This window comes from Nannospalax galili, unplaced genomic scaffold, assembly GCF_000622305.1.
Source record: "Nannospalax galili isolate Female #2095 unplaced genomic scaffold, S.galili_v1.0 scaffold285, whole genome shotgun sequence".
Taxonomy (NCBI): domain Eukaryota; kingdom Metazoa; phylum Chordata; class Mammalia; order Rodentia; family Spalacidae; genus Nannospalax; species Nannospalax galili.
The window spans coordinates 18859-32058 of NW_008355157.1; the positions used below are offsets into that span (position 1 = coordinate 18859).

Genomic DNA, 13200 nt, shown 5'->3' on the forward strand with positions numbered 1-13200 from the left:
GGGGAAATTCCAGTGTTCTGGGATGACTTCCTTTCTCAGTCAGACGGCTAATGGGAGGGACATAATTGCCATTTTAGACTGTCCTTACCGGGGCTATGCGGGCTGTAATGAGCCAACCTGAGACAGCAACCACAGGGAAGTGGTCCCAGCGTGGGAAAACAAGTTCAGTTCAGCTCAGGCCCCGCCCCAACTCGTCCCAGACTCCGCCCCCACACTGCCCTGTCCCGACTCCGCCCCGAGCCCAAGACGATTCCACTCAGGCCCCTCCCCCATCAGGCCCCGCCCCTCCCCGCCCCCAAGACTCGCTTTCTGATTGGCTGGAAACTAGGCGGGTTCTGCGACAGCCACAGTTCGGTGTTTGGCGGGTTTCCGCCCCGTCTAAAGCCCGCTCTGCACAGGCGCTTTCCGCAGCCAATCACTGCCGCCAGCCAGTCACCAGCTTTCTTCACGCCCCGGGCTCTCCCGCGTCCTCTGACACTTCTTGGTCTCTTCCCGGGCCGCCCTCGTCCTTCCGGGTCTTGTGAGCGCCTCGGGCCGGGAGCCGGACGCAGGCGCAGTTGCTTGGCTCCCTGGGCGGGCGCTGAGCACGTGGGCTGTGCTGTTCTGCGTGAAGGGACTGGAGCTCAGTTTTGCTGGTGCCATCGTGGGCTGCAGGCTAATAAAGGCCATGGCGCCGGCGGGAATCCTGAACGGGAAGGTGGTCTCCGCGTAAGCACCTGCCAGTTGCTGATACGGGTGGCGGGCGCTGAGCTGGGCGTGCGGGGTCCCACGCACCTGGGTGATCGCGAGACGCGCTGGCGGGAGAGGTGGGCTGGGGGCGGGGGGCATCGACCTGGTCCCCTGGGATTGAAGACCCGTCTCCTGCAGCGGGAGAAGCCCGTACCGGGCCCAGTGTGTGTTTGCCGTGGGCTGCCTGGTGGCTGCTCTCCTGTTTTTGGCGGCAAGTCTTGGCCCGACCCTGCTCCCAAAGATGTAGGCTGCTTGGAGTTGCTTGGAGAACCGCCGTCAGAACTCAAACCCAGCGCAGCCTTCCTTACAGTTTGGTGATTCCATTGTGGCAAGACTGGGCATGGTTGATGGGTGACAGGGGCTCTTTCCATTCCAGCGCTTTCCCCACTGCCCAGAGTCTGCCCTTTAAATTCTCTTCCATCCAGTGCTATTCTTCTGAGGTGTTGCAAAAGCTAGTCAAGCGCTCTGCCACTCAGCTACAGCCCCAGGTCTCGAGCTCTGCGCTTTAACAACCACCCCTCTGTCCTGGCACACTAAAGCTATTTTTTTTTTTTAAGTTTAGTTGTGTGTTGACACTATTCCACGTGACCTCTACCTGTTCTGTCCCTGCAGAATTGAATGTTCAACTAGTAAATATGATTGTCAGATGGACTCCCAGAAAGTTAACACTTTTTGCTTTTTGGCGGGGAGAGAGTTGGGAATTGAACTTAAGTGTGATTGACCACTGAACTACATTCCTGACTTTTTGTGTAGGAACCGATTGTTGGGGAATGTTGGGTGTGGAAGCAGGAGAGAAAGCAATGTTCTGTATGACCTCACTGAAGGTTGCCCTTAGGACACTTGGCACCACTGGTTATTAAGTAACTGCTGTGGCTAACGGTAATTTACCTGTAACCCCCTAGCTTGGTAGGTAGGTAGAGGTTTTGAATTATGATGAAACACCATTGTTCCTAGAAGGTTGGGAAGGTAAACAAATGGAGAGTTAGATGGTGAATCTTGTACGAAAGCAAAGAACTCAAAGCTTTTGGACAAGAAATCACAGTGCTTGCACCAGAGTCCTTTTTTTCTCCTTTTTTTGTTTTTGTTTTGAGACTGAGTCTCCCTATAGACCCAGCTGGCCTGCTGCCCTCTGCTGGCCTCCTTTGGCACCTTCATATGTACATAGCACACATACACAATGAAAAAAACCCTTAATGTGTATATTTGAGATTGACTACATTGTTACATATAGGTAGTAAAATGGTTACTGAGGTAAAGTAAATGCATCTATCACCACTTCACATGGTTACTTTTGCAATAATTGCTAAAGTCAGTTTACTTAATTCTTTGGATACAGTGTCATTTTATTAAACTGCAGTCCTCTGATTTTATGTTGAAGCTCTATACTTGTTAATCTTTCTGTCTGTTATTTTGTATTCTTTGGAATACATCTGGTTTCTATCCCAGCCCTTTTATTCTCTAGGTGTCTGTGTGAATTTAAATTCCACTGTAAGTGAGATTATACAACATTTTCCTTGCAATGTCTGGCTTTTTAACATAACATCCTTCAGTTCCATCCATGTTGTGGTAAGATCTCCTTTTTAAAGTCTGTTTAAATCTGAATAATATTCCACAGTGTGTGTGTGTGTGTGTGTGTGTGTATAGTATACATGTGAGTGCAGCTGCCCACAGAGGCCAGACACATTGGATTTGCTGGAGCTGGAGTTACAGGCTATTGCAAACTGCATGACATGGGTGCTGGAAACTGAACTCTGGCTCTCTGCAAGAGCAGTGCATGCTCTTAACCATATTCCACAGTGTGTATGTCTATATTGTCTTTATCCATTTGTCTCCTGAGGCTGGGGTTATTACCTCATGGTAGAGGACTTGCCCAGCATGTGTGATGCCTTGGGTTCAGAAGAATCTGCTTGTGTGTTGATGAATATTTAGTTATATGAATAATACTGTAATGACTGTGGGCGTGCAGACCTCTTTATTAGGTGGTACTTTCATCTTGGTTACATATCCAGGAAGATTGCTAGCATGGTAATATTATATTTAATTTTTAATTTTAAGATTTTGATTTTTTAAAAAATGTAGCTGACACATATACACATAAAAATTGTGCATGTTTTATACATTGTTTACGCAAGTTAACCTATCCCATTTATTGTGTGTTTCTGCTGTCTTTCGGTTCTTTCACGTCTGTGGCAGCAGTAGTGGTGTTGAAGGTCCAGGCCTCACCAGCCACTGTTCTCCACAGTGCCAGATTCCTATAGCCCATCTCTTCATCTTGGTTTTGTCTCTGAAGGATATTTCTGACTTTTAAAAAAAATTATGTTAGCCAGGCATGGTGGTGCATGCCTTTAATCCCTTCCCGCACTTGGGAGGCAGAGGCCGGTGGATCTCTGAGTTCAAGGCCAGCCTGATCTACATAGTGAATTCCAGGTCAGCTGGGGCTGGCTACAGGGAGATCCTGTCTCAAAAAGACAGAAAAAAATGTGCATTTATATGGACCTGTGTGTGGGTTATGTGCACATGGTGCCGCTGCTGCCTATGGAGTCCAGAGGTGTTGGATCCTCCTGGAGCTGGAGTTCTAGGCAGTTGTGAGCCATCTCACATGAGTGCTGGGAATTGAATTCAGGTCCTCTGCAAGAGCAGCATGCGCTCTCAACCACTGAAGTACTTTTCAGTTTTTAAGGAACCTCCATGCTTCTTTTAGTGATCATACTAATTCATATTCCCATCAGTTGTGTGCCAAGATTCCCTTATCTCTGTATTTCAGTATTTGTCTTTTTAAAATTTTATTTCTATGTGTGTGTATGTATGAGAGAGAGATGTGTGGGGGGGGGGATGGAGGGCATGCTTGTGCCACAGCATGCATGTGGAGGTCTGAGGACAACATTTGGGAGGAGATTCTCTCCTTCCACAAGGGAATCTAGGAATTGAACTCAGGTGTCAGGCTTGTGCTGCAAGCATTTTTAATCACTGAGCCATCTTGTCAACATTGCCTTTTTGATAATAGCCATCCTAATGGATGGTAGGTGCTATCTCAGCGATTTTAATTTGCTTTTCCCTGATCAGTGGTAGTGAGTGCTTTTTGGGGTTCAAACTCCTTTGCTGTGGCCTTGATAAACTTCCTAGTTGGAAGCCTGGTTGTGAATATAATTTAGTCTGATGCCCTCTTCTGGCTTCTGCAGGTATTTCATGCACTGCTGCACTTACGTGCAGACAAAACACTCAAACTCGTATACATACACGCCAGCAAATACATATATAACATAAAAATAAATAAATTTTTTTAAAAGAATCTCATATGGCCAGCCTGGCCTTGGATTCTCAATTCTCTTCCATATCTGAAGTGCTGAGATTACAGGCATGTACCACCATGTAAGTTTAATTTTTTTATTTGTTTGATCATGCTAAGATTCAAACCCAGGAACTTGCTAGGCAAGTGGTCTGATGTTGGGCCACATCCATAGCACTAAATTTTTTTTTTTAATTTATTATTATTGTGTGTGTGTGTGAGTGAGTGAGAGAGAGTATGCAGGTGTGCATATGCCATGCACATTTGTCGAGATCTTCGGACAACTTTGGGAGTTAGTTTTCACGTTTTACCATGGGTTCTAGGGATCCAGCTTGGGTTGTCGACATGCACAGCAAGTGCATTTGCTTGCTAAGCCACCTTACGGGCCCACAGGAGTTTTCTTTAATGTGTTCTCACGGTGGCTGTACTGTGGCACTATGACCTTCTTGGAGAGCTTGACTCCAGGATTTGGTGTGCATCAGTGGCAGTTCTCAGAGAACAGAAGTTCTGAAAGGAGAGGTGGCCTGCCTGTCTCACGATGTAACCCAGACTTCAGCACCTGTATGCTTGGATCACAGACATGGGGAATCCTGAGCTAGAAGATGTTTTTAGGTGGTAGAGCACACCATTAGTCCCAGCACTCAAGAGGCAGAGGCAGGGCCAGGCGTGGTGGCGCATGTCTTTATTACCAGCACTTGGGAGGTAGAGGCAGGCCAATCTCTGTGAGTTCAGGGCCAGCCTGGTCTACATAGTTCCAGTGAGGAGTTAGGTCAGGTGAGGCTATAGGGAGACCCTGCCTCCAAAAATAAAAATAAAAAAGAGGCATAGGAAGGAGAATCTCTGTGAGGCAGAGGCCAGGCTGGCTAGGGCTACCTAGTGAGACCCTGTCTCAAAGAAGAAAATAGGGACGGGGGGCAGGAGAGATAGAGGATGGCTCAGTAGTCAAGAATACTTGATGCTCCTGCAGAGGATGTGGGTTCAGTTCCCACATGGTGACTGACAACTGTCTGTAACTTTGGATACTCTCTTCTGGCCTCCACAGGTACCAGTCACACATGTGGTGCACATACATACATACATGCAGGCAAATGCTCATACACATAAAATAATTTTTTTTAAAAAGCTGGGGGCTGGGGAGATGTCTGGCTTAATGGTTACCCACATTTGCTGCTCTTGTAGAGGACCCAAGTTCAGTTCCTAGCACCAACAACGGAGACTTGCAACCCTCTGTAACTCCTGTTTTGGGGGATCTAACATCCTCTGAGGACACTGCACAAATGTGGTACACCTATACACATGCAAGCAAATTTTTTTTTTTAAGTGGAGGGAAGCTGTTACAGCTTGAAGAGGTTGGGCTGCTGGTGGAGGCTCTTGGTGATTGTCCCTGCTGTCCTTTGCTGGGCCAAAGGCATTCTATTTTCCTTTAGTATTGAATTTGAACTTTGGAGCTTGCACTTGGTAGGCAAAACCTATGACCACTGAGCCTTCTTTTAACTTTATTTTTGAGACAGGGTCTTATTAAATTGCTCAGGCTAGCCTTGAACTCATTCTGTAGCCTGGGCCAACTTTAAACTTTCTATCCTCTTGCCTTAGCTTCTTAAATAGATAGAATTATAAGCCTCTGCCATTAGACCTAGCATGTTTGTTTTTATTTATGGGACTATATACTAGGGAGGCCTGGGGGTTGGAGACAGGTGTGTGTCCTTTTGGGTATTTATTCATTACTCAACAGCACGGCGTGTTTCCCTTATGGCAGGCAGTCTTCAAAGCCTGAGACTTTTATGGTGAATAAAACAGTCCAAATCTCTACCCTCAGAGTTTGTTGATCGATGGGTACGTGTAGGTGATAAACAGATGCAACAACGTCAGGGGACAAGAAGTGCCAGAGAGAAACCAGAGCAGGGAAGAGGGGCAGAGATTTCTGTGATGTGGAGCTGCAGTTTTATTGAGAGTTATGGTCATATTTTTTTCCCAAGTGTCCTATGGGCAAGGACTTGGGCTGTGAGCCTGCCAGTGTTATAGGGAACAGGGTTGCTGATCAAAAGGCCCAGCCTGTGCTCTGTGCCTTTGACCTCACCAGTTAGTAAATAACCACCTGGTGTCAGGAGGAGTGAACCTGTGATGAACCCAATGGTCCCTCTTGAAGGAGTAGAGGAAGCTGACATTGTTGGCAAAACTTGTCCTGGCATAAGAGTGACCATTTTAAGGATGTACATTGAACTGGAGAGAGGTGTGTGTCAGTGTCAAAGAACCCCCTTGCTTTGGTTTTTAGATGAAAGCATAATTCTTCCACACGTGTGTCTTTCAAAATGGATGTTAACATTTGTATGATTTCTTTGGCTTTCTCTTTTGTTTGCTCCAATTAAAACTTCTCCCTCCATTAGGACCATTTTTCTTGATCAGTTCTGCTTTCTAAAAAAGTGGTCCTAAGCTGGGCATTGTAGTGCAGTCTCGTAATCCTAGCACTTGGAAGGTAGAGGTAGGAGAATCAGAGGTTCAAGGCATCTTCAGCTACATAGTGAGCTCAAGGCCATACAGGGTACACATAGTGTACCCTGGCCTACATGAGACCCTGTCTCAAAAAAAAAAAAAAGTGTTTTTAGAAAGTCATTTTTCAGACTTTTTGTTGTTATTCATTGGTTAGAGACCCTTTTTAAGGCAGGGTCTCCTTATAGTCCTGGATGGCCTGGAACTCACTATGTAAAATTAAACATTCTTTTTAAAAATTAAAAAAATTTGCCTTTAATCCCAGCACTTGGGAGGCAGAGGCAGGCAGATCTCTCTGAGATTGAGGCCAGCCTGGTCTATGTAGTGAGTTCCAGGCCAGCTGCAGGGAGACCCTGTCTCAAAACAAACAAACAAAAATTATTATTGACAGAGTAAGCAGAGAGAATATAGATTTATTAAGGGAAAGTGAGAACTCCTGAGAATGGGAGGGCTCCCGATGAGGAATACCCCGAATCAAACTTTCTTGCCTGTTGGCCAAATTCCTTTTTCTCCTTGGTGAGCTGGCCACAAGCCTGGGTAAGAGAGGTGGGTTCCAGTGTCTTGATGAGTCTCAGAAGATAGAAGAACATTTTTGTATTTTGCCAGAGCTTGTCAGGAACATGGCACTTACCAGGATAAATGATTTTTTATTTGAGTTTTGGTATCAAATACTAATCCCTACTTACTGAGAAAGCAGTTTAAGATCTAAACCCTTCAAAAATTTTAATTTATTTTTATTTTATGTATATGAGTGTTTTGCCTGAATGTATGTAAGTGCATTTGTGCACACAGTGCCCATGGAGGTCAGAAGAGGATGTCAGATCTCCTGGAACTGGAATTATGGATGGTTGTGAGCCATCATGTGGGTACTAGGAACTCAGCCCAGGACTTCTGCAATTCTCTTAACCACTGAGTCATTTTTTTTCAGTCAGGGTCTCCTTAGAGTCCAAGCTGGCCTGGAACATGCTATGTAGACCAGGCTGGCCTAGATCTCACAGATTTCTGCTTGCCTCCACCTCCTGAGTGTGGGATTAAAGGCATACATCACCATGCTCAGCTTTATAGAAGTTTAATTTTTTTTAAATTTCATTTTTAAATTGTGTATGTGTGTGTGTGTGTGTGTGTGTGTGTGTGTGTGTTGGGATTAAAGGCATACATCACCATGCTCAGCTTTATAGAAGTTTAATTTTTTTTTAATTTCATTTTTAAATTGTGTGTGTGTGTGTGTGTGTGTGTGTGTGTGTATGTGCATGTGCACACATTGGTGTCCCTGGAGACCAGAAGAGGACATTGGATGGATCCCTTAGAGCTGATGTTACAGGTGGAAGAGCTGCAAGTGCTCTTAATCTGAGCCTCCTCTTCAGCCCCACCCCTTTCTAGCTGAGGTTTTCTTTAGTCTTCTCTCCTGAGGCTTTTCTCTTGCACGATCTCCTGCCCTGTTCTTCCCCCTTCAGGTAGAGATTGCTTAAGCTTTCACACTCCCCTCTGATGTTCCCCACTGGTTTACAGGGGACTTGAAGCTGTACCTTGACACCACAACTAACTCTAATGGCCAAGTCTATAGTTAGGTAATCCTCAGACAGTGAGACTGATTGTGAATGGGAGACCTGTGCTGGCAGACCCGCTGGCAGGACTCTCCCTTGTCTCCCTGTGCTGGCATATAGCTGGTCGCAGCTTCTTAGTCCCTTGTATTCCACCCCGCCTTGTCTTGTAACTCTGTCTTGTAAAAAACAGCAACTTATAAGCCAAGTCTTTTGTTTTGACTTGCAGAATTATTTTTAAAAATTGGATTATTTTGCAACACATTCATGCCTATAATTATTCATAAAAATCTGTTTGCCTGGCTTTCTGAAAGGCGATGGAAAGTTTAGCAATACTATATTCTGTATTCTTACAGTACTAGACCTCAAACTTAGGGCTCTGCATGCCATGTAAGTGCCTGACCACTGAACCACATTCCCAGCCCTGTGGCCTGCATTCCTAATGTCATCAACATGTTGGATCTGAGTGAGTGGCAGTAGGGGAGGTAGGACCATGGTGTTCAGGGGTCCTTCCCGTGTTCCTCGTGTGCACCAGGATTTGATGGTATTTTTCTCCTCGTTAACCCTTCTCTAAGGAATTTATAATCCACTAATCTTTTTTATTTTATTTTTATTTATTTTTTGAGATAGGGTCTTTCTTTATAGCCCAGGCTGACGTAGAACTTGTGGCAATCCTCCTGCCTCAGCTTCCTAGGTGTTTGGATTGCAAGCATGAGCCACCACTGCTAATTTATAATCTACTTTTAAAAATTATTATTTTTATTTATGCATATGAGTGTATTGCCTGCATGTGTGTGAATGCACCCATCTCTTGCAATGCCCTCAGAGGTCAGAGAGGGTGTTGGATCCCCTGGAACTAGAGTTATGAATGGTTGTTAACCTCCATGTGGGTGCTGGGATTTGAACCTGGGTTCTCCTTTTAAAATAAACTTTTTTTTTTTTGCTGCATTTATTTTTATTGTGTGTGTGTGTGTGCACATGCCACAGTGCATCTAGAGGTCAGAGGACAACTTTTGGAGAGTTAATTTTCTCCTTCCACTGTGTGGGTGATGGGGATTGAACTCAGGTTGTCAGGCTTAGCAGTAAGTGCCTTAACCTGCTGAGCCATCTCTCCAGCCCTGTAGTCTACTCTTTTGAGACAGTGTCTCACTCTGCAGCCCTGCCTGGGCTGGAACGTTCAATGTAGACCAGCATGGCCCTCTTCCTCCTTAGTGCTGGGATTAAAGGTATATACCACCATGCTTGGTTTTAGTCTACTTTTTTAAAAAAATATTTTTTTTATGTGTATGTGTGTATTGCCTGCATGTAAGTAAGTACACCCGTGTCGTGCAATGCCTGTGGAGGACAGAAGAGGCTGTCAGATCCCCTGGAACTGGAGTTATGGACAGTTGTTTGCTGCCATGTGGGTGTTGGGATTCGAACCCCGGTCTTCTGCAAGAACAGTCAGTGTTCTTAACTGCTGAGCTATCTCTCTAGCCCCATGTAATCTACTTTTTAAAAATACTGCATTTTATGAAGCCTTTCTCAACCAAATCAACTTCTTTCCATTTATTCCCCTCCCTGGGGGGGGGGCTCAATCCTTCCCTTCCTCTACCCCAGGGCACTTGAGCTTTTCTGGAGACTTCTTGGTTATCAGGTGGAAGGGAGAACAGGTTGTATGCTATTTGCATCTAGAGACAAGAGCCAGGGATGCTGCTAAGCATCTTGCAGTGCACCCCACGATGAAGAATGATCTGATCAGTAGTACGGAGTGAGATGGAAGAACCCTGGTCTAGAAGCTTAAAATAAGTAGCTAGCGCATCGTCGTGTGTGTGTCCTCATGATGGTCTCCACCCCCACTAAGGATTAGAGGAGTCATTAAAAATTACCAATTCTCCTGTCAGTGAGGAGAATTTGCTTTTCCTTTCATGGGTCTTTAAAAGGGAGGGAATTGGATGAAAGGACTTCACATTATAAATTTTCAGTGAAGCATAAGCTAATTTCTTCACATTAAGCTTTCAAGTATGTCTTGAATATACCTGTCAAATTTAATAAATATTTGTGTTAAGTTTAATATTTCTACTGTAAATGTTTTATTCTTACACATAATAGAAAGTGCTGTAACCAGTTGGCTCTCCCAGATATTGATATAATGTGGCTTTTTGCTATATTAATGCTATATGAAAACAATCAGATTTCTTTCAACAAGGTAATTTAGACACACACACACACACACACACCCTTTTTTTTTTTTTTTAAAGAGACAAAGGGTCTCCCTGTAGCCCCAGCTGGCCTGGAACTTGCTATGTAGACCAAGTTGGCCTTGAACTCACAGAGATGTACCTGCCTCTGCCTCCTGAGTGCTGGGATTATAGGCATGTACCACCATACCCAGTCCAATAATTTTGTCTTTTAATTTGACTTTGACTAGAAATTCAAAATATATGTAGCTCTTAAAACAGTAGGTGGCCTAACAACCACAGTTATTTTTACGAAGAACTACATATTAAATAAAACAAATTTTGCCTGGTGCAGTGGTGCATGCCATTAAATCCCAGCACTCAGGAGACAGAGGCAGGCAAATCTCTGAGTTCTTGATGCTGGCCTGGTCTACATAGTGAGTTCCAGGCCAGCTGGGGCTACAGGGAGGCCCTGTCTCAAAAACACCCCCCCGAAACAAACAAACAAACAAACCCAAAACAAAGTTTTTGAAGTAGTCCTGGGTGCAGTGGTGTGCATCTGTAATTCCATCACTCAGGAGGCTAAGACAGGAGGATGACAAGTTTATTATTTTTACTTTATGTGTATGAGTATATTGCCTGCATGTATATAAGTACACCTGGGTTGTGCAATGCCCGTGGAGGTCAGAAAATAGCGTCAGATTCCCTGGAACTGGAGTTATGGACAGTTACCAGCTGCCAGTGCTCTTAACCTCTGAAACATCTCTCCAGCCCTTTAGGGACTTTCTTTAGGACACTTTCAGAATTTGTTTGATTTTTTTTTTTTTGCAAGGCAAGGAGCTGGGTATTGAACTCAAGATTTAGTGTGCTCTGTAGCACTGTGCCACAACCCTAGCTCTACTGTACGCCTTTGGGAATTGTTTCAGAATTACTCTTTTTTTTTTTTTTCTCGGCGCTGAGGACCGAACCCAGGGCCTTACACTTGCTAGGCAAGCGCTCTACCACTGAGCTAAATCCCCAACCCCCAGAATTACTCTTAACCTTGTGCTACATTTCAGCATTTTTGTTGTCTTAAGGACAGCTTTGTTCTTATCCTATACATGTTTGTAGTCCATGCCAGCCTGGAACTCATGGCAGTCCTCCTGCCTCAGCCTCCTCCCTGCATGAGCCACCACACCTAGCTCCATCTTGTACATTCCTTAGCCATGGACCTAAATGCCTATTGATGCTTCCTTTGCCTGCCATATAGCTTGTATTGAAATGCCCTTGCTACATTATTTATAATATATATATATATATATATAAATATATATGGCCTAGAACTCAATATGTGGACCAGGCTGGCCTTGAACTCACAGAGATCCGCCTGCCTCTGCCTCCCGAGTGCTCTGGGATTAAAGGCATGCACCACCATGCCCTTGGGCATTATTAATATTTGGGCTACATAGTTCTTTGTCATGGAGTTCTTTGCCATGGATGGCTGTCCTATGCATTGATGAGTATTTAGTTGCACCCTTGATTTCTACCCACTAGATGCCAGTATCAACTTAAAATTGCACTTGTATCTGTTCATGTGTACTTCTTGTGTCATATCTAATTGGCTGTGAGTACTTTACTGCTGTCCATTGACTAGAAACAAAGAGACTTTAATGCTATTCCACCACTTTTTCTGTTTTTCTGTCTTCATTGACACTTTAGTACACCTTTTCCTATATAGAAAGTGAGGTATGCCTTCCCTTAGATTTTAGATTGTAGATGAAGGATGCTATGAATCTGGTATGTATAGTTCTATTCAGAGACCATGGGTGTTTCTCCAGATGCTTCTTCACTCATTTTGCTCTGGAGTCCATGAATGAAAGGTCTACCTTAAGGGCAATGGAAAGAAAGCAACTTATGGAAATTGCTGATCATTTAGAAGGTTGTAATGATTAGGAAGTTATTCTGCTATAGCCCTTACACTTTCTGGAAATTATGGGCTGTAAAAATTGAAGGGCTCTCTGCCATTTAATTTACACCCCCTCCAGACCAGCGTCATAAAGACAAGGGAATGTCTTTTCTTCCCATGCTCCTGTTTTGTAGTGTCTCTACTTCAATTGTAGCTGACCCTTACCATTCTGCTCTTCGTTTTAGAGTTTTCAATAGCCTGCCCAGAAAATTGGCCCCTGGAGGCCAGAAGAGGGATCTGGATGTCTTGGAACTGGAGTTAAGGATGGTTGTTAGCTACCATGTGGGTGCTGGGAACCAAACCTGTATCCTCTGCCAGAGCAACCAGTGCTCGTAACTGCTGAGCCATCTCTCCAGCTTCCAGAGTAAATATTTTTAAATAATAGAAATAGAGACATTTTATTAAGAAAGGGAAAAGGGGTTCAGGTGGTAAAGACAAGTGCTGCCAAGCCTGATGGCCTGAATTTAAGCCCTAGGAGCTACATGATAGAAGGGGAAAGCTAACTCATGCAGGCTGTTACTTGACTTTTACACTTCTACTCTAAATGTTTAAAAGAAAGGAAAACAGCATTTCTGAGGGAAATGGATTAGTGGGCTGGAAAAAGACACTCAAAGCCCAAGGGATTTTTTAAGGGCTTTATGCAACAGTCTTGATTTTTTAAAAAAAATTTTTTTTTTTTTAATTTCTTACAAGAATAGGAAATTCCCACCTGTTTCTTTTTTGTTCTAGACAGTCTGGTTCTTGCTAGTTGTGGTTTATGGACATTTAAAAATATCTCTTTTTAAAAATTTTTAATTATGTGTAAATGTGTGTTTGTGTAGTTTTGTGCATGTCAGTGCAATTGCCTGAGGAGGCCAGAGGAGGGCATTGAATCTCTTGGAGTTACAGCAGTTGTGAGCCACCTGATGTGGGTGTTGGGAACTGAACTTGTGACTCTGGAAGAACAGTAGTCTTAACCCTTAAACCATTTTTTCCAGTCCCCGTAAGAGCATCTCTTTTTTTTTTTTTTAAAGATTCATTTATTTTTATATGTATGTGTGAGTGCTTGCCTGT

The 13200-nt window shown here is 44.1% G+C and overlaps 1 protein-coding gene across 1 annotated transcript in view; it reads left to right on the forward strand.

The window, feature by feature from the left end:
* Positions 1 to 499: 499 nt before the first annotated feature.
* Mthfd1 (methylenetetrahydrofolate dehydrogenase, cyclohydrolase and formyltetrahydrofolate synthetase 1) overlaps positions 500 to 13200 on the forward strand; it is a gene marked incomplete in the record, with an annotated part of 83545 nt that continues 70844 nt past the window's right edge. The window contains 1 exon segment of the mRNA XM_017802939.2: positions 500 to 708. Coding sequence (XP_017658428.1) covers positions 668 to 708 — 41 coding nt within the window.